The sequence below is a fragment of the Balaenoptera ricei genome, chromosome 2 (genome assembly GCF_028023285.1).
Source record: "Balaenoptera ricei isolate mBalRic1 chromosome 2, mBalRic1.hap2, whole genome shotgun sequence".
Lineage (NCBI taxonomy): Eukaryota > Metazoa > Chordata > Mammalia > Artiodactyla > Balaenopteridae > Balaenoptera > Balaenoptera ricei.
In genome coordinates, this window is record NC_082640.1 from 38,480,217 (window position 1) to 38,502,507 (window position 22,291).

The 22,291-nt window shown below is 42.6% G+C and overlaps 1 protein-coding gene across 1 annotated transcript in view; it reads right to left on the reverse strand.

Annotated features, from left to right (window-relative positions):
* Positions 1–2,935: 2,935 nt before the first annotated feature.
* TICRR (TOPBP1 interacting checkpoint and replication regulator) overlaps positions 2,936–22,291 on the reverse strand; it is a 43,364-nt gene continuing 24,008 nt past the window's right edge. Inside the window, exons 15-22 of the mRNA XM_059915391.1 lie at positions 20,543–20,689; positions 11,420–11,510; positions 10,331–10,389; positions 8,996–9,130; positions 8,225–8,382; positions 4,286–6,458; positions 4,035–4,160; positions 2,936–3,152 (exon numbers count right to left, since the gene is read on the reverse strand). Of these exons, the coding sequence (XP_059771374.1) occupies positions 3,040–3,152; positions 4,035–4,160; positions 4,286–6,458; positions 8,225–8,382; positions 8,996–9,130; positions 10,331–10,389; positions 11,420–11,510; positions 20,543–20,689 (3,002 nt within the window). The 3' untranslated portion in view covers positions 2,936–3,039. The remainder of the gene's footprint in view (positions 3,153–4,034; positions 4,161–4,285; positions 6,459–8,224; positions 8,383–8,995; positions 9,131–10,330; positions 10,390–11,419; positions 11,511–20,542; positions 20,690–22,291) is intronic.

Here is a 22,291-nt window from a genome sequence, read left to right on the forward strand (position 1 = left end):
TGGTGCTGAATTCTGTTAGCTTTTGCTTGTCTGTAAAGCTTTTGATTTCTCCATCAAATCTGAACGAGAGCCTTGCTGGGTAGAGTTAGAGTATTCTTGGTTGTAGGTTTTTCCCTTTCATCACTTTAAATAAATTATGCCACTCCCTTGTGGCCTGCAGAGTTTCTGCTGAAAAATCAGCTGAAACTCCCTTGCATGTTATTTGTTGCTTTTCTCTTGTTGCTTTTAATATGTTCCTGCTTGGGTTTATCCTGTATGGGACTCTCTGTGCTTCCTGGACTTGAGTGTTCCCTTTCCCATGTTAGGGAAGTTTTTGGCTATTATCTCTGCAAATATTTTCTCAGACCCCTTTTCTCTTCTCCTTCTGGGACCACTATAATGCAAATGTTGGTGCATTTAATGTTGTCCCAGGTCTCTGAGACTGTCCTCATTTCATTCTTCTTTATTTTCTTTCACAGCAATGATTTCCACTAATCTGTCTTCCAGCTCACTTATTCATTCTTCTGTCTTTTATTCTGTTATTGATTCCTTCTAGTGTATTTTTCGTTTCAGTTATTGTTCATCTGTTTTTTAAAGTTTCTAGCTCTTTACTAAACATTTCTTGTATCCTTTCAGTATTGTGCCTCCATTCTTTTTCTGAGATCTTGTTATCTTTACTATCATTACTCGGAATTCTTTTTCAGGGTGATTGCCTATCTCCACTTCACTTAGCTGTTCTTCTGGGGTTTCATCTTGTTCCTTTGGAACATATTTCTGTGCCATCTCATTTTGTCTAACTTTCTGTCTGTGGTCTCCGTTTCTCAGGCTGCAGGATTTTAATACTTGGTTCTGTTACCTACCTGCTGGTGGGTGAGGTTGGTCTAAGAGGCTTGTGCAGGCTTCCTGGTGGGAGGGACTGGTGCCTGCCCACTGGTGAGTGGAGCTGGGTCTTGTCCCTCAGGTGGGCAGAGCCATGTTGAAGGGTGTTTATAGGCTATTGGCTCTGGATGACTATAGGCAGCCTGTTTGCTGATGAGTGGGGCTGTGTTCCCACCCTATTGGTTGTTTGGCCTGAGGCATCCCAGCACTGGAGCCTGCAGGCTGTTGGGCAGGGCCAGGTCTTGGTAGCCAAATGGCAACCTCTGGGAGAGCTCACGCCAATGAGTGTTGCCTGGGGCATCCACCACCAGTGTCGTTGTCCCCACAATGGGCCACAGCTGACCCCCACCTCCCCAGGAGATCCTCTGAGACCCACAGGTAGGTCTGGTCCAAGCTGTAATGGAGTTACTGCTTTGTCCTGGGCCCCAGTGCTTGTGAAACTTTTTGTGTGCTAAGAATGGAGTCCCTGTTTCCCCCAGTCCTGTGGAGCTCCTGTACTCAAGCCTAGCTGGCCATCAAAGCCAAATGCTCTGGGGGCGCCTCCTCCCAATGCCAGACCCCCAGGCTGGGGAGCCTGACGTGGGGCTCAGAACTCTCACTCGTGGGAGAACCTCCACAGGTATGGGATTTGATTATATCACTAATGTGCCCCTCCTACTGTCTTGTTGTGGCTTCTTCTTGGTCTTTGGGTGTAGAATATCTTGTTTGGTAGGTTCAAGTCTTTTTGTTGATGGCTGTTCAGCAGTCAGTTGTGATTTTGGTGTTTTCGTGAGAGGAGGTGAGCTCAAGTCCTTCTACTCTGCCATCTTGTCTCTCTCCTTCTGCCACCTTTTGGCTTGAGTTTCAGAAGGATGATTCTGGTCTCATGCTGATGTGTGTGTGCTGTTGGTTCTGAAGTTCAGCCAAGGCTTGTCACAGAGCATTCAATGGCAACAGAGTTGTGGTTTAAATGGTCTTATGTATATGGTTGGGGGGGGTACTGAAAAGCTTAGTAGTATCAGGATTTTCGAAAACCATTTAAAAATAAATGACAATAATCTCTGGAGGGAGAAATGGGAGTTTTCACTTAAGAGTTTGATTTACAAGATCATAGTAAGACTCAGGTTTGGGAACACAACAACAGGCTTGAAAGTTTTTCAGAGACCATGAGACCGTTTTGAATCAGCTCTGTTAGCCAAGCTCCTGGCCAAGACTTGACAGCAGACTGGTCCACGGGGTGCTCTGGACAGATCCACGACTCAGGTGAGTCTCCCTGTGAATGGTGGGAACCGTGCCAGGGACTAGCCGACTCTCGGGGCAGACCTTGAGATGTGGCTGCTCCAGAAACCACTAGAGCTGGACCATGGTCACATTTAACCTCAGGCTGGAATGAATGAATGTTATACAGAAATGCACTGAACGCCAAGTAGCTAGAGATGATTTTATTGTTACACAGGGAATGCAAAACATTTATTCTGCCCCCATGCCACAGTCGTCTTCTGTTTGGTGTATGCTGCTTCCATCTCCAGGCACTGCCTCTGTCTTGGGGTCCTGGCCTATAGCAGCTCTGTGAGGGACCAATGTAGGGGTCCTTCTCCCATTTCGTAAGTGAAGCAGAGTGGTCTGAACTTGCCATGGTCACGGTTGGGGTGGCGTGGAATGGGAATCCTGATCTTAACAGTTCCTTGTCTGGTTGCTGACTCCCAGGCTGCCTCTGAGTTACACCACCAGCTATACCACCTTACTAAGGCAGGGCAGGCATCGTGGGTTAGGGCTGGGCTTGGAGGTGGACAGACTCCACACAGGGGATCTGAAAAGTTGAAGGCATTCACGTGGGAATCTGAAAGCTGATCATGGTAACGGAGGCTTGGGACCAGGCCCCACTTTCTTTATGCCCATGGGGACCTGGCTGACCTCACCTTCATGTTTTAAATTACTTCCTCAGTTCCATTAAGCCTTGGTTATTCCTGTTTCTGTGCAGCAAACTGAGGGTTACACATGATGAACAGACCAGTAGGGCCCTGGCTCAAATGAACCGAGTTTCTGGGTACATTACTAAGAATTCTTTTATGGTACATGTCTGGAATTCCTTGTACGTCCAGAGAAAACTGCTGTCAGATCACTTCTGTTAAGAAGTGTGGTAGCTCTGGGCAAGCTCAGTAGTGTTTGTAGTTATAAGTCCCCCAACCAGTTCCATTCTAACTAGCTAATCAGCTTCTTCCGTGTGTAAGTTCTGCTGATGGGACGTCTCCTGGAGAATGCTCGGCTGAAAGGAGAGTCTTCTGCCTTGGGGGAAAATACCTCCATATCCTCATCTAGAAAAAGGCAGAAAGACTTAGCATACAGGAAGTAACTGAGAAAAAAACAAAAGAAAATGGGCTTCAACTGCAGAGGGTTACATGTTAAGATGGACTTAAAACCAGCATTGCTTGTAGGTTCTCCCATCCCAGACACACTACCTGTACTTTTTCAAGGCCCTCCGCCCTTACTGTCAGCACAGAGCTGACAACAACAAGTAATTGTGAAAATGCAGAATACCTGTGGCGCTTCAGTTAGATACTTTGCAGTTCTTTTTGTCTCAGATCTGTGGCAGTTTTGCTGTTTTGCATGATTTCTATCATGGTCTTGAGGGAAGAGAGCCACTGAAGAGCCCCACCTCCTGCACCCCGCTTCAGTTCTAGCAGAAGGAGGAAACCTCTCTAACCAGTGCAGCTAACAGGGTGAATCCCGTTCTTTCCAGGTGGGGTCGAGGGGAATCCTAGGGTCTGAAGGCTGATTATAATAGCCAGTCCGTTCTCAGACTGAATGTATGGAAACACAGGGGTATAACCCCCGAGGGGAAATGGCTGGCTCTGCACACACCACCTACCACTCATGCTGCTTTCCCCTCAGATCCCAGCGACCACAGACGAGCAGGAAGTGATTGTGTGCCGGCTTCTGTCACTGTCTTCAAGAAGCTGAAGTAATTTGGTAGGATTTTGAGGGTTTTTTTGGTTCAAATACACATAAGTTCTAAAGTGGTATTTCTCTGGGAAGGGCACATGACACTGCGGGGATAAAACCATCCCAAACTGTGGCAGTCCCTACGACTCCTCCAAGACGCAAGTGCCTGAAAACCCCGAGCTAGCTTGGGATAGAGCTAACCAAAGGATAGAAGTTTGATCCTGGTAACATCTCTAGGACCTTCAACAAATTACCTCTGGTGTCTTTACACTGAGAGGAGGGCGCCTTCCCGTGGAACAGCAGCGGAGAGTGGGTCAGCGCCTGCAGACCGCTGGCAGAGAGGCAGCTCCGCACGGCACAGCCGGGAGGCGGGGTGGCACCTGCAGCAACGGCACGGTCAGCACAGCCCGCAGCCCTCACAAGGAAGCCCCAGCCTTCCCGAGGGGCGTCTCTGCAGTGCCTCCTGGCCAACATGCCCGACAGAGCTGCGCGGCGGCCAACTCACCAGAAACAAACACCTCGTCGCCTGCCGTGGAGGGGAGCTGTCGCACACCCAGGCCTGGAGACCTGTCGTCACTCTTACCGACTTGGGAGTCTCCTCTCTGCTTGTCACAGACTCTTTTGGTTTGACACTCAGCCTCCTCCTTGGCAGAAAGGAGTCTCTTCCGAGATCCCAACCCAAACTGTCCCCAGGAGAAGGCTCCCTCAGCCTTAGGCTCACTGTCCCTGGGGGGTGACTGGTCTGGCAGCTGACACACCCCCTCGAGCTCAAAATCCCCCAAGACGGGGGTCTTGGTGATGCTGAGTTCAAGGCCTTGCTCCTTCCCCTCCGGCTCCAGCAGCGACACTCCCCCAGGAAGGTCTGTACCGACCTCGCTCCTCCCAGCAGAGGCGCTGAGGCTGCAGTCCACTGCCCTCTTCCGGCGGGGCCAGTCTTTAATTGTGTCAGGAGTTGTCTTCCCACTGTGCTTGGGGGATGGTGTCCAAGGAACCCCGACTTCTGTCTGAAATGGAGAGGGGGTACTAGAGGGGCAGCGGGTGGGGGTACAGGACTGGCAGATATAGGTCTGTCCCCCGCTCTTGCCAGGGGTGCCGTGCGAGGGGCGAAGGCAGGGGGGCGACAGGTAGGTGGCTTCGGGTTTGCCTGAGGACTTGTTGGCCCTGGGCACGCTGAGACCAGGGAGGCAGCTCTCCTCTCCCAGAGAGCTCTCCTCCCTTCGCAGGGGCTCAGCTTCTGACAGACAGCTGGGGTCTATCTTTTTAATTCGAAGCTTGGGAAGGCCAGAAGCTTGCATCTCCAGCTCAACCTCATAGGTCTGTGGGCTGGCAGAGGCTCTGGAGGGCCAGGCTGACGCCTGCAGATTCTCTAGTTGTGCGGCAGCCTGGCACTGCTTCCTGTCTGCAGTGCAGTGCAGGTCGTAGCAGGGTGTCAGGGGAGAGCTGGGCCCAGAGGAAGGAGAAGAGGGAGGGATCCCGGGGTTACACAGAGACGGCTTCTCATAAGTACCCATCCTTGACCCCTCACCTTCTTCCACCGGTGAAACGTTGCTTTTTAAGTTATCGCTGCTATGGTGCTCGGCAGCTCCATCCAGGAGAGTGAGATACTCCAAGTCTCTTGCAATAAGCAAAGGAGAGGATGTATGCCAGTGACTCCCAAAGCTAGTCCCAGGGTAACTATGTGTTTCAGGAGGAGACGGAGGAGAGAGGGTCGCTTCCTTCTGGTTCTTTCTAGCATCTGTGATGGCAGCTGGGTTGTCAGTTATGGCAACCCTCAGAACAGCAGAGCTGTTAGGCTGGCCCTCCGGGAAGTTTCTTTCTGTTTTAGAGGTCTTTTTATGCCTTTTCCCAATTTTAGAAGGCGGTGGAGGGGGTAGGAGGTCAGATCTAGCTATCTGTGAGGCTTTGTGGGGAGTCGAGGGAGCAGGACAGGAGGGAGATGTGGCTACACTGGGTGATTTCTGGGCCTCTTGCCAATCCAGTTCTCCAGAGGGAAGAGATTCTATAGAAAAACTCCCAAGCGGAGTCTCCTCGGAAATACCACGTGAAGGAGAGGTAACAGGTTTCTTTGGAGAAGTCAGAGCTGTGTTCCCTGGTTTCTCTGGGGTTCCGACAGCATCATTCCACGGCTGTGCCAGCTTCTCTGCCTGAGACGCTCCGGAGCCACGGGGGAGCTGGCGTTTCTGACTTGGAGGTGTGCCCACAAAGGCAGCTCGTCTTCGGACCCCCGAGGCTGCTGCCCTCAGAGGCATTCGAGGAGAGTATCTGATGGGAGTCAGACACTCACTCCTGGTCTGGGCAGTTGACGAAACCAGGGCTGCCGGACAGGAGGTGCTTTCTGGACTGGAATTCACCAAATGTGGCCAAGTAGAATTCTGCAAAAATCTAGGTGGCTGACCACCTTGTCTCTGGGGAGTTCTCGGTACTTCTTCAAGAGGAGAGTGACCTTCTGCCAGGGAGTGTCCTTTCTGAGGAGTGGCTTTTGGTCGAGATGGTGAATGCCAGCCATGTGAGGAGTCTTTTAAGAACTCCTTAAAAATGACCGGTTTGGCAGGGGTCATTTCTGCAGGGGATTTTTGCAGCCTTTCAGGAGTGCGCAACGGAGTTCGTGGTGTATGAGGGAACTTTCTTGGTGTAGCTTTAGAAGAGATTGGAGATTTCCAGTAACTCTTCTCAGGAGTCTGTAAAGAAAAATGCTTATTTCAGTGCTTGAACATCATATTCTCTGAAGAGTGTTTTAATAATGTCTAAGATGATTAAAAAGTCAAATTTGGAAGATTTATAGTCAGCCAAAGGAATGATCTTAAGTTGGATTTCGTATAGTGACACGTTTCCACTTCCAAAACATGACCCAGATTTCACGTGTCCACTTTTTCTAGCACCAAGCACTGTATCCAATCTTAGTTTCTTCTCCTAAGACAAATAGTTTTAATAATTTGCATACTACAGCTAAAACATGCTTTGCCTCTATCTATGTCACTCCACTACTCACAGCTATCTTCTTCTTCAATGAGACAACTATTTCTGATCTTTGCCTAAAGTAACCTTTCAGAGCCACATCACCTGCTGTTGACCTGCATTCAACATGTGCTTTTAAGTACCTGCTATGTGCCAGGCAATGTGTGTGCGGGAGGAGGCCAGGGGGATGAGGTGGAACATGGAATATATGGATATATAACATCAAAGATAACATCTCAGAAAGGAAACTCTCCAGCAAAAGACTTCCCTTCCTTCTTGCAAAAATGCAGTTAAATACTCCAACAGGTAAGGAGGTCTGACACCTATTGTTTAATCTTACCTGATCATCTCAAGGGAGTCCTGGTCTAGTTGGCATTTCATGTGGGATACAGACAGATATATAGTATGGCCAATGCAATGACAGGGGCACGCATGGGACAATATGGGAGCACCAGGAGGGTTGGCTATCTAATCCAGCAAAGGGGAGAAAGAGGGAATAGGAATAGCGAGTCAGGTCTTAAAAGAATGGGTGTCAGCAGGTGAAGACAAAAGGTGGGAAAGTGGGGGAGAGGGAACTTCAGGCATAGAAAACAGTATAAGCAAAGGCACAAAAGCGAAAAACAGCAGTTGTGTGCATCCTGAGGCTGCTGGGAAGGTGGAGTGTGAAGCAGAGATGGCTGAGCAAGGGATCAGATCATGGAGGTCCTCGCCTGTCCAGGGAGGAGAATGAACATGGTCCTATAGATCTGTGGTTTTCAAACCCTTCCCCACAGTTCCCTCCGTATCCTCCTCCATTCTCTAAGCAGTTTTTGGGTTTCCAAACAAAGATTATTATCTTTGAACACAGGGTTCCATTTTAGGAAAACTTAGAAAACCCTGCTTTAACAGATGAAGAGTCTGTAGAGCTTCAAGCAAAGTGATGTGGTCAGAGGAGCGTCCAATGGGGTCACAAAGGTCCCTTTGACCTCTGGGGACAGGATGAATTTGAGAGAGAAGAGGCTACTGAAGTGTTCCAGGCAGAACTGAACTAGGGCAGGAACTGCAGGGATGGAGAAGAGGGAATGGGTAAGAGATAGTTTGTCAATAAAATGGGCAGGACTAATTGAGTAGCCAGGCCTGAGGAGAGGGGGAAGTCCAGGATGACTCCCAGGTTTCTAACATGGGTGACTGCATCGAGTGGGCAATCTAACAGAAACAGATGAATGCTACTGCACATTTCAGAAGGATATATACGTAGTGTCCAATATAAATGGAAGATGAAGCCAAGAGAGTAGGGCGAGATCTTTCTATCTCCTCCCTGCCACCTTGGCCTCAGTCCAACTGCTAACCTAAGTCCCCATACACCCAATAATCGTTCACTCAAGTCAACCCCAACCACCTCAAATCTCTGTTATTATCTTCTCTTCCCTACTGGACTCAGTGGCTTTCCTTGTCCATGACTACATGCTCCCCAAACTATACTATCTGAAACATCATCGTAATTTTATACCTGATAAGCTATAGGTATTTCAGAACCCAGTGTGTTTCCTGAAGGCCTTTTAATTCGAGCTGAACCCTTCTCGGAGGGACTGATCATCTCAGACACTGCCCCGAAAAGAAGCCTCTTGGGAGACCGAATACTTTGGACTGGAGAATTTTCTCTTTGGTCTGCAAGTCAAAAACAGTGACAATATTTCATTCTTTCTCAACTCCTGCGCCCCCCACCCGCCTCCCGCACCAAATACTCATAAAACAGCCAGTCCATACGAGAAAGATGATAATTCTTTTAGAGCAAATAGGGGCAGATCCCACCTAATTATGACAGCAGTGCCAATAATTGCTGCCTTCTTGAATTTTAAGACTGCATATCAAGCCCAGTCCCTGTGTTAGATGTAGGCAACTGAAATAATTTAATTTGTGAAGACAAATGTAAAAAGACATATCTGATAATCCAAGCTAATAATGATAAAAGAATGAAGGACAAACAGCACCTTCCACCTGGAGATGCCTTTCTGTAGGATCTGAACATATGGTAGAAATTACAGGTAATTTCCTCTTGAATGAATGAATTACCCACAAGGATAATGTGGACAGCCAGCCGCAGGAATCCAAAGGGATGACTCTGATAATGGTGGCTATGGATTGTTCATCTGGTCATCACTCTGAACCTCAAATATTTATACCGATTCTATTTCTCCAACGTCAAACTTCATTCTTTTCCCAACAACACTTCCCACCAAATTTGCATGACCTCTGAAGACAGGTAGGCAAGCATTGTTACCTGAGTTGACTTGCTGGAATGAGTGAACTCTTTGTATACTTCGAGACTTTGGCTGAGACACAGAGTAGAAGGAACCAGAATTTTTCCTGCTGAATGCCAACTGCTTGATTCGAGGACTTCGTCTCAAACTTACTTCTATAAGAACTGATCACAGTTAGTTCTGACAAGAAGAAATGCAAACTTGACGTTTCCCCACATATTAAAGGGGTAAGATTTATGTAACACCACATACAAGATAGAAATTTGACAAGCTACTAGCTTTGAGATCTCTGAAGTGAGACAAAGCTAAGAGGGATATGATACGTGGCCCCAACAAAGTACCAAAAAAAAACAACAAAAAACCCCACAAAAACCAAAAACCAAAAACACCCCGACCCCCCCCCACTATAATCTGCAAAAGTCTCATAACCTGCCACCTTTAAGAATGATGTAGAGTGAAAAAAGGTTTGTATAGTGTGACTTGTTAAAAAGTTTAAAAATCAGTTTTCATATTTATGTTACACATATTTGTATAGAAACAACACCTGTAAGAGTATTATTAAAGCTAAATGTTAATAGTTATTTCTTTTCTTTCTTTTTTTTTAAACATCTTTATTGGAGTATAATTGCTTTACTATGATGTGTTAGTTTCTGCTGTATAACAAAGTGAATCAGCTATATGTATACATATATCCCCATATCTCCTCCCTCAACAGACTTATTTCTAATTTGTGGGATTACCAAGTGATAAATTTTTGGTTTCTCTGTGTTTTCTAATTTTTCTACAATAAACATAAACTACTTGATTTAAAGAAGTTAGTTTTTGGAAACCCCTCCTTCATCATGTATACTTTAAAAATAAGCCACAGGGGACTTCCCTGGTAGTCCAGTGGGTAAGACTACATGCTCCTAATGCAGGGGGACCCAGGTTCAATCCCTGGTCGGGGAACTAGACCCCGCACGCATGCCGCAACTAAGGGTCCGCATGTCACAACTAAAAGATCCTGCATGCTGCAACTAAGACCCGGTGCAGCCAAAATAAACAAATAAATAAATATATATATATAAAAAAAAGCCACAGCACTTTATATTAACGTAGTAGTTTAGCTTCCACTCTGAATCCCATTTCTCTTGTGTCAAAATATTTCTTCTCCAGAAACTCTCAGTACATTGTATGTAAAAGACCATTCACCAGTAAATATGTACTGATATACATTGTGGGCCCAGAGCTGTCACAATGTCTGTAAAATATCTTAGGCTATGCTGAGCGATAATACCAGTATAGAATAGCTTTCATAGAAAGCAGAGGAAACACAAAAACTGAGAACCCTAAAACAAAACAAAAGTAGGTAATACCATCTTCTTTTTCCGGGGACTCTTCAACAACGTCAATTTCAGGACCAGGATCAGAGGACCTTCAGGAACAGCAAGTACAAGGATTATTCAACACCACTCATAAATGATGCATGTCAAAGAGCTACAGGTTCACACCTCACAAGGTAACAAAGACCACAAGTGGTCTTTGGCAAGCACTCTCACACATTACTGTCAAGAGTGAAATGGTAAGAATATTTTTTTTTGGAAAGCAGTTTGACAACATAAAGTTAAAAATATGTATACCTTCTGACCCTTAAATTTCACTTCTTACAATTTACCCTGAAGATAAACAAGCACAAGTGTGTAAAATCCACACACAAATAATGTCCAGAGGGAGCCTTGACAAGAAGGAGTAGATGCACTTCTCCCCATTCTTCCTGTTATGTACAGCTAAGAACCCTGGATATTACATATAAAGGAAGCGTAAGACTCTCAAAGGTGGAGAGAAGAGGCTTGGGACTTTAGGACCTGAGGAGAGACAGGGCAGCGAGCTCCCGGAGCTCCTGGATTGGGCGCTCGACAAGCTGACAACCCCGATACACCAACAGGTGCAGATGAAAACTGCCCTAAGGAAAGCTAGCTCTCCTTCGCCAAAGAACCAGGAAAGAGGCAGCCAAGCAAGACAGAAACTTTCAGACCAGAACTGCCCTACTCCAACCAAGTGCCATAGAAAGCTGTGGTCCCACCACATGCCAAGTTGGGATCCCAGACTTCCAGCCTTGCCTGGCAGTGAGACTCCCTCCTTCCCCAGGTCAACACATGAATAGATTTTTAAATCAGGCAGTATGCATTCAATGGAACACTACTCAGCAATAAAATGGAATGAACTATTGATATATGCAACAACATGGATAAATCTCAAAATAATTATGCCAAGTGAAAGAGGCCAGACACAAAGAGTGCATTCTGTATGGATCTCCAGCCCCCATAAAATCTACAGAATGCTCTTTGGTTATAAGCAACACAGTTGAGACTAGAGTCACAAAGGTCATGAGAAGGTAAACATGGCCCATAAGATTAGGAGGGCTGTGTAGGTGTATGAAGAAGCTAGACAAGGATGTCATTTACCTGCCCTTGATCTGTCTATGAAGCAGCCTTCTGGAGATTTGCTTATGTACTGGAGTCTCGGCCACACTCTTGGTTAGCAGCTTGCGATAACCTAAAATGTAAAAAGGATAAATTTCACATAATCTTATCAAGAAAGAACAGCAAGGCAAAGGGAACAGTTTGAACTTAAATATGGTTTACTGCTTAGCCGGAGTGGCTCTTAATGGGCTTTTGGACCAAGGTCTAACCATAAGACTCAACTTAAAATGATATAACAATTTATCAGCACTATTAGAGTTTAATAATAAATAAGCCAATGTAAAATATTATAAAATTTTAAGATAATATTCCTGAAAAAGTGAAAAGTTCTCATTTATTTGGGCTAACACATCTGTGCACCTACTTGGTGGTTCCTGTATTTATGATTAAATGAAATAAAGCATGTGAAAATGCTGATGTGTCATGCAATAAGACATTGAATATAATGATAAATCTAACTTATGCTCTGGCATAAGTTTTCTCAATAGAGTAGGTATGCAAGCTACTCATGGGAGGACTGGTTTTAAGGGAGATAAAAATGACTAGAAAGGGGAGTGATGTCAGCAGGAATGTGGAGTAAGGACCTCTTAAAAAAACTCTCCTCCATAAAAGGAATGAGAACACTGGCAAAAATTCAAAATCAATTTTTCCAGAACTCTGGCAATTAACCAGTTTGGAACAATCCAGGGAGTATTTATTCAACAAAAGCAGCTGAATCTCATTAAGAATAGCAAGCTTTGTGGAACTTTAACTTGCCCCAATCCCAACCTCCTCTCCCTAGGCCTGTGGTAGCCTTGAGAACCAAAAGCCCATAATTACAGTGAAAACCAACAGCCCAGGAGCCTCTGGATGGAACAGAATGGGATCCAAGCTCCTCCAAAGCCCCATTCCCAGATAACTGTCTATTTGGCCTGTCTGGCGGTTCCCTGGAAAATCCCACTCACAAGGCCTGTCTTTATTTGACCTGACTCAGAACTCATCCAATGCAAACAACTTTTTCCCAGGGAGCATTTACTGAAAACAATCAGCAGCAACTGTAAACATCACAGCTGCCTGAGGTGGTGATAACACTTGGGGTAATCCACAAGCTGACCAAAAGTTTAGATGGGAAAACTGGGGAGTGAGATGTCCCTAAGGGACTCTGCTGACTTCTGACACACTCCTGGGACCCTAAAAGTACATGTGTGGTAGGGCTGTGTGCATGCCCAGGATGGACCTAAGAAGGCCCTTAGCTGTCACCTCTGGCTGACCTTGAGGCTCTGGAAAACAGAAAGAGCTGTAAAATGTCTGGCTGAGTATTGAAGACATGGGCCAATGCACACATAGGGCCCCTCAGCAAAGGCTGGGAAACTTACTGGTTCCGGGCATGTAAGAAAATCTCTGTCCAACCCTTAGCTGACCACTAAGCTAACCAAGCAGAGACTTCAGTGGCTACACATGACAGAATACAGACTTAAAAGACTTAGTTCAGGAAAGTAAACAAACAAAAGCAGTAATGGTAACAACAAACCCTGCCCTGGAGCAGTGGCAATCTGATCGTCAGAGTTGACTCATTATATTATTTAAAATGTCCAGTTGTCAACAAAAAATATGAGACAAGAAACAAGAAAGAATGGCCCATACACAGTGGGCAAAAAAATCATTCAACAGAAAGCATCCCTGAGGAAGTCCAGACATTGAATTTATTAGCCCAAGACCTTAAATTAGCTATCGGGAATATGTCCAAAGGAAAAAAAAAAATCATATCTGAAGAACTAAAGGAATGTATGAGTGAGCCTGATGACCTGCCAAACAGAGAATGTCAATAAAGAGAGATATCATTAAAAAACAGAACGAAATAGAAATTCTGAAGTTGAAAAGTACACTATCTAAAATGAAAAACTCATTAAAGGGGCCCAGCAGTTGATATGAGGTGGCAGAAGAAAGAATCAACAAAATTGAAGACAAGTAATTGAGATTATCCAGTCTGAGGGACAAAAAGAAAAAAGAAGAAAAATGAACAGTCTCAGACACCCGTACGACACAATCAAGCATAATAACATAGACACAGTGGGAGTCCTGGAGGAAGAGGAGAGAAAGAGGCAGAAAAAATATTTGAAGAAATACTGGCTGAAAACTTCTGATGTTTGATGACAGACATTACGTAGCCAATAAGCTCAACAAACCTAAGTATGATAAAGTCAAAGAGATCCACACCAGACAAATCATAATCAAACTGTTAGAAGCCAAAGGGGAAGAGAGAATCTTGAAAGAATCAAGAAAGCAGTGATTCATCATGTACAAGGAACCCTCAATAAGATTAACAGCTGATTTCTCATCAGAAACATAGGATAACAAAAAGGCACTGTGATGAAAGGCAAAGTGCTGAAAGAAAAAGACTCAAGGATTCTATATCCTCTAAAACTGTTACTCAAACATGAAGGAGAAATCAGCACATCCTCTCCACCCACAAAGAAACACCCAAAAAACAACACTGAGAGAATCTGACACTAGCAGACCAGCCCTAAAAGTAATGTCAGTACTACAGGGAGTCTTTCAGGCTGAAAGGAAAGGGCACTATAGAGCAACATGAATCCACGTGAAGAATTAAAGAGCACTGGTAAAGGCAACTATACAAGTAAATGCAAAGGACAGAATAAAAGTATTTTTGTTTGTAATTCTTTTCTCCTTTGAGTTAAAAGATAAAGCACTGATTACAAATGTGCTGATGGGCATACAATGTATAAACATGTAATCTGTATGACAATATAGCCCAAAGAAGGGGATAGAAAACAGAGTTATACAGGAGCAAAGTTTTTGTATACTCCTGAAATTAAGTTGGTATTAACCTCAACTAGATAAATTAAGATACTTAATTGTAACCCCCAGGGAAAGTGACATCACAGGAAACAGTGAAGTAGGAAGCTCTAGGGTTTGGTCCCTCCCCCAAAACAACTAGTAAACGAGGAAAAAAAATGATCAGAGTAAACTATTTTGGAACTCTGGAAGCTGACTGGCAGTTATGACAACCAGGGAAGTGCCTGATGAAGGGAGAGGTTGATATTTAGTAAGGAAATGATGTGCACGAACCAGCTACCAGCCTCCTTTCCTCAGTCTTGCTGCAGCTGTGGGGACAGCGGCCCACATTCTAGGAGCAGCTGGCTGGTGGTAGGGCAGACAGTGGGGACCCTGTCTTCCAAATTTGGGGTTATACAGTTCAGTCAGTGTGCTTTGGAGAGTGGAGTCCTGTGGGGCTGGTGCAGACATTCGCCTTGGTTTCTGCTCTCTCAGGCTGCAGCAGCTTTCCCCCACTGCATCTAACAGAAGATTTAGAGGGACAGGAACACCTTTTTGGAGCCAGACACTTAAGGAAATCTTTGTCAGGTCACTGGCTAACCACAGAGATAACAGAACAGAAACTTCAGTAACCACACAAGAAGGAATACACGCTTTGTAAAAAATAGTTTGGAAAAGGCACAAATGGACAGGCCCTCAATAAGCAAAGATCAGCAATTCCTCAGGAGTGGGAGAATTTGATCTCTGGAGTTAACCAACTGTAATATTCAGAATATCTAATTCTCAAAAAAGAATTACAAAGCATACAAAGAAACAGGAAAGTGTGTCCAGGAAAAAAGAATTTGACAGAAACCACCCTTGAGAAATCCCAGACATTGGAATCACTGGTCAAATATGTTAAATCAAATATTCTAAACATGCTCAATGAGCTCAAGGAAAAAAAAGAACAAAGAATTCAAAGAAATAAGGAAAACAATGGATAAATAAAATGAGAATACCAGTAAAGTGACAGAAATTATGTAAAAGAACCAAACAGAAATTTTTGAGCTGAAAAGTACAATAACTGAAATGAAAAGTTCACTAGAGGGGTTCAACCTCAGATTTGAGCAGGCAGAAGAATCAATAAACTTGAAGATAAAACAATCAAAATTATCCAATCTGAGCAGAAAGAAAAAAGGATGAAGAAAAATGAACAAAGCCTGCTTAAGGGACCTGTGGGACACCATCAAGCATAACAATATACAGACACCAGGAGTCCTAGAAGAAGAAAAAGAAGGAGAAGAGAGAAAAGGGCAGAAAAAAGTCGGGAGAAATAATGGTTGTAAATTTGCTAAATATGATGGAAATATATAGGAACAGAGTGTATACTATTGAAACTAAGTCATATTATTCAACAGGTTTAAATTTAAGGTGTTAATTATAATCTCCGAGGTAAACACTAAGAAAATAATTAGAAAATATACAGAAAAAATGATGAAGGGAATTGAAACGGTACACTACAAAAAAAAAAAATCAGCTACAAAAATGGCAGTAACAGAGAAATGAAAGAACAAAAGAGGTATGATATATAAAAAAATAAGTAGAAAATGGCAGAAGTCCTTCCTTATCAGTAACTACATTAAATGTAAATGGATCAAGTGCTTCAATTAAAAGGCAGAAATTGGGCACTTCCCTGGTGATGCAGTGGTTAAGACTCTGTGCTCCCAATGCAGGGGGCCCATGTTCGATCCTTAGTCAGGGAACTAGATCCCACATGCATGCCATAACTAAGGAGCCCACGTGCCACAACTAAGGAGCTGGTGAGCCGCAACTAAGACCCAGCGCAACCAAATAAAAAAAATAAATAAATGTTAAAAAAAAAAGGGCAGAAATTGGCAGAATGGATTTTTAAAAATATGATCCAACTATATTCTGTCTATAAGCTCACTTTAGATACAAAGAGGTTGAAAGTAAAAGGACAGAAAAAGATATTGTATGCAAGAGAGAGCTTGCATGGCTATATTATTGTCAAAATAGATTTTAAGTCAAAAAAGGTTCAAAAGACAGAGTTCATCATATGTTGATTTAAAAAATTCAATCCATTAAGTGATACAATTATAAACATATACACACAACTAACAACAGGGCCCCAAACTCTATGAAGCATGAAACTGACAGAATTGAAGGAAAAAAAAAAATAGATAAGTCAACAATAATACTTGGAAACTTTAATACCCTGATTTCAATGATAGAACATCTATACGGAAGATCAACAAGAAAACAGAAGACTTGAACACCATAAAGCAACTAGGCATAATAGACATCTATAGGCATTCTACCCAAGAGCAGACACACATTCTTCTCAAGTACACACAGAACATTCGCAGAACAGGCCAAATGTTAGGCCATAAAACAAGTCTCAAAAAATTTAAAAAGACCAAAATCGTACAAAGTATGTTCTTCAACTACAATGGTATGAAATTAGAAATTAATAACGGAAAGAAATTTGTGAAATTAACAAATATGTGAAAATTTACACCCTCCTAAATAGCCAAAGGACCAAAGAAAAAAAATCACAAGGGAAATTAGAAAATATTTTGAGATGATGAAATTGAAAACACAACATACCAAAACTTACAGGATGAAGCTAAAGCAGTGCTTAGAGGGGAATTCATACCTGTAAAAAGCTGTATTAAAAAAGAAGTCTGGGGAATTCCCTGGCAGTCCAGTGGTAAGGACTCCACACTTCCATTGCAGGGGGCACAGGTTCGATCCCTAGTCAGGGAACTAAGATCCCACAAGCCATGTGGCGTGGTCAAAAACAAAAACAAACAAAACAACAAAGAAGCATGGAACCCTCCTACACGGTTGTTGGGAATGTAAATTGGTACATTTACATTGGTACATAAACCACTATGGGGAACAGTATGGAGGTTCCTTTAAAAACTAAAAATAGAACTACCATATGATCCAGCAATCCCATTCCTGGGCATATATATCTGGAGAAAGCCATAATTCGAAAAGATACATGCACCCGAATGTTAACTGCAGCACTATTTACAATAGACAAGACATGGAAGCAACCTAAATGTTCATCGGCAGAGGAAAGGATAAAGAAGACATAGTACATGTATACAATGGAATATTAGCCATAAAAAAGAACGAAATAATGCAATTTGCAGCAACATGGATGGACCTAGAGATTATCATACTAAGTGAAGTAAGTTAGAGAAAGACAAATACGATATAGCTTATATGTGGAATCTAAAAAAATGATCAAATGAACTCATTTACAAAACAGACACAGACTCACAGACTTTGAAAACAAACTTATGGTTACCAAAGGGGAAAGGTGGGGGTAATTAGGAATTGGGAATTAACATATACACACTACTATATATAAAACAGATAATCAACAAGCTTCTACTGTAGAGCACAAGGAACTCTCTATTCCATATTCTGTAATAACCTATATGGGAAAAGAGTCTGAAAAAGAATGGATATATGATAATGTGTAACTGAATCACTTTGCTGTACACCTGAAACTAACACAACATTGTAAATCAACTATACTCCAATATAAAATAAAAATTAAAAAAAAAGAACAGTGGTGATAAACTGTTCAATGAGTGATGTAAAAAAAAAAAAAAGCATGTATTTTTAAAAATCAATAACAAAACCTTAATCTTAAAAAACTGAAAAAGATCAAACTAACACCAAAGCAAGTAGAGGGAAGGAAAAAATAAAGATTACACAGGAAGTAAACGAAATCAAGAATAGAAAAACAATAGAAAAATCAATGAAACCAAAAGTTGGTTCTTTGAAAAGATCTTTAAGTTAACAAACCTTAAAATAGATTGACCAAGAAAAAATACAGAACACTCAAACAACTATGAAAGAGAGAATAAAACTACCAACCTTACAGAAATAAAAAAGGACTATTAGGTAATACTACAAACAACTGTATAGCAGCAAATTAGAAAACCTAGATGAAATGGACAAATTTCTAGAAAGACACAAACTACTGAAAACAGACTAAGCAATAGAAAATCTGAATAAACCTATAACAAGTAAAAAAATGAAATTGTTATCAAAAAACTTTCGAAAAATACCCAGGACTAGATGGCTTCACTGCTGAATTCTACCTAACATTTAAAAAGAATTGGGGGGACTTCCCTGGTGGTGCAGTGGTTAAGAATCTGCCTGCCAATGCTGGGGACACGTGTTCGAGCCCTGGTCTGGGAAGATCCCACGTGCCGCGGAGCAACTAAGCCTGTGTGCCACAACTGCTGAGCCTGCGCTCTAGACCCCGCAAGCCACAACTACTGAGCCCACATGCCACAACTACTGAAGCCTGTGTGCCTAGAGCCCATGCTCCAGAACAAGAGAAGCCACCACAATGAGAAGCCCACGCACCGCAATGAAGAGTAGCCCCCGCTCGCCGCAACTAGAGAAAGCCCGCATGCAGCAACAAAGACCCAATGCAGCCATAAATAAATAAGTAAATTTATTATTTTTTTTTTTAAAAATTGGGACTTCCCTGGTGGTCCAGTGGCTAAGACTCCATGCTCCCAATGCAGGGGGCCCGGGTTTGAACCCTGGTCAGGGAACTAGATCCCAGATGCTGCAACTAAGAGTTTGCATGCCGCAACTAAAGATCCCGCGCGCCACAACGAAGACCCAATGCAGCCATAAATAAATAAATAAATAAATTTATTTTAAAAAATGGATATCATCAAAATTAAAAATATTTTTTGTATCAAAGAACACTATCAAGAAAGTGAAAAGAAAACCCAACAGGTTGGGGAAAAAATATTCGCAAATTGTATATCTGATAAGGGACTGGTATCTAGAATATATAAAGAACTCTTACAACTCAATAGTAAAAAGACAAACAACCTAATTTAAAAATGGGCAGGGGGGGCTTCCCTGGTGGCACAGCAGTTGAGAATCTGCCTGCCAATGCAGGGGACACGGGTTCAAGCCCTGGTCTGGGAAGATCCCACATGCCACGGAGCAACTGGGCCCGTGAGCCACAATTACTGAGCCTGCGCGTCTGGAGCCTGTGCTCCACAGCAAAAGAGGTCGCGATAGTGAGAGGCCCGCACACCACGATGAAGAGAGGCCCCCGCTTGCCACAACTAGAGAAAGCCCTCGCACAGAAACGAAGACCCAACACAGCAAAAATAAATAAATAAAATTTAAAAAATTAAAAAAAAATAAAAATAAAAATGGGCAAAGATTTCTCCAAAGAAGATATACAAATGGCCAGCGAGCACATGAAAAGAAGCTCAACAACATTAGTTATCATGGAAATGCAACTCATAACCACAATGACACACCACTTTACACCCACTAGGATGAGCAGAATCAAAGAGGCACAATGGAAGGTGGTGGCAAGGATGTGGAGAAATTAGAACCCTCATACACTGTTAGTGGGAATATAAAATGGTATAGCCACTTTGGAAAACAGTTTGGTAATTGCTTAAAATGTCAAACATAGAGTTACCATATGACCCAGCAATTTCATTTCTAGGCATATGCCTGAGAATTAAAAATGTGTCTACACACAATCTTATATATGAATGTTTACAGCAGCATCACTCACAATAGCCAAAAGTAGAAACAACTTAAATGTCCACCAATTGATGAACAGATAAGTAAAATGTAGTTTATCCATACAATGGTATATTATTGTCAATAAAAAGAAATGAAGTACTGAGACGTACTACACCATGTATAAACCTTGAAAACATTATGCTAAAGTAAAAAAAGCCAGTTACAAAGACCACATAATATGATTCCTCTTAAAAGAAATATCCATAAGAAACCTATAAAAACAGAAACTAGACTGGTGGTTGCCTACAGCTGGGAAGACTGGGAGAAATGGAGAGTGACTACTAATGGGTAGGTACAGGGCTTCTTTCTGGAGTGATGAAAATGTTCTGGAATGTGTCATGATGGTTGCACAACTCTGTGAATATACTGAAAACCACTAAAAGTTGATTTTATGATACATGAATGGTCTCAATTATAAAAAAAAGCAAAAAACAAACCAACACACCAAAAGGCTAGAAAATTGCTAGTCACTATCTTTCGTTTTTGTTTAATTGGTTTTATAAAATAGATGTTTGTCTGTTGTCTGTAGGGGTAACTAGAAAGGGAGGAATGAGAAAGACCAGAATTAATTCTTCATCTAAGCTTGGAGGGAGAGACCCCAAGTGGAAAATTAACTGATGGTAACCAAAGAGGAGAGGAAAACATGAGATTAATGAGCTTTTGCAACAAAGAGTCTGGAGACCGGTTTGGGTCCAAGAATCCCCTTCTCTTGGTTACCCTAAAATGTAGTACCTTTGGTCCTCTTGAAGTTGTCAAGTTTATACTCTAGACCTTCCACAGCTGACACAGAATGGCTTCTAGGCAACCCCCGCTTTACAGATCTCTTTGAAGGAGAAATCATTTTCTGGTTGAAGAGATTTCTTCGAACTTTGGTCACTTCTGAAAGCATTAAGAAAAAAAGAAAGTTAAATATTATCATTAATAAAAGCCACATGTGGGAAAAGAAAGATATCCCAAACAGAGAATCTGCTTGAGGAAACTATTTTACAGGCTGACTGCTATATTCACATTTACTAATAGGATTTCCTTAAATAGTACACTCACATGGTATATCAAAACTATTTACAGGACTTCCCTGGTGGCGCAGTGGTTAAGACTCCACGGTCCCAACGCAGGGGGCCTGGGTTTGATCCCTGGCCAGGGAACTAGATCCCACGTGCATGCCGCAACTAAGGAGCCCGCCTGCCACAACTGTAAAATGGACATAATCCTTAAGTAAGAGGTTGGATAATGTAAATCATAGTCCTTTTAATATATCCCAGTGTTACAATATTTTTCTCACATTGGAACTTTTTGCTGCTTTGTATTCAGTATCAAGCAGAGAAACTGTTCTTTTCAACCCCAGAGATTTCATTTTTCTTCTTTTGAGTATTTTACTAATTTGCTGGGATACAGTAGTCCCTCCCTATCCGCAGTTTCACTTTCCACATTTTCAGTTACCTGCAGTCAACTGCAATCCGAAAATATCAAATGAAAAATCCCAGAAGTACATAAGTCATAAGTTTTAAAGTTGTGTGTCTTTCTGAGTAGTGTGATAAAATCTCATGCCATCCTGCTCTGTCCCACCCAAAACATGAATCATTCCTTTGTCCAGCATATCCCACCCGTTAGGCACTTAGTAGCCAGCTGGGTTATCAGATCGACTGTAGCAGTATAGCAGTGCTATATTCAAGTAACCCTTATTTTACTTAAATACTTCTTGTGCCCCAAAGCACAAAAGTAGTGATGCTGGCAACTTGGATATGCTGAAAAGAAGTCATAAAGTGCTTCCTATAAATAAAAAGTTTCTCAACTTAAGGGAAAAAGAAAATCGTATGCTAAGGTTGCTACGATCTATGGTAACAGTGAATTGTCTATCTGTGAAACTGTGAAGGAAAAATTCATGCTAGTTTTGCTGTCACAACTCAAACTGCAAAGATTATGGCTACAACGCATGAAAGTGCTTAGTTAAGATGGAAAAGGCATTAAATTTGTACAACAAGATATTTTGAGAGAGACCACATTCATGTAACTTTTATTATAGCGTATTGTTATAATTTTGTTCTATTTTATTATGGTATTGTTAATTCTTACCACGCCTAATTTATAAATTAAACTTTATCATAGGTATGTATGTATAGGAAAAAACATAGTATAGGGTTCGGTACTATCTGAAGTTTCAGGTATCTGAGGGTATTGGAACATAACCCCTGTGGATAAGGGGGGAACTACTATATTTTAAATCCTCTTTCTAACTCCAAAGCATGAGAGTTGTAACCATCTAGACTCAAAGTTAGGAAAAATAGCTGAAGAGTCAGGAAATACTTGACAAAGCTAGCAGGCTAGCATTTTAATCTTAAGCAAGATGGCCTGGTGGAGGCTACTCAAAAATTCACTGGAACTTCCCTGGTGGTGCGGTGGTTGGGAATCCGCCTGCCAGTGCAGGGAACGCAGGTTCGAGCCCTGGTCTGGGGGGATCCCGCATGCCGCGGAGCGGCTAGG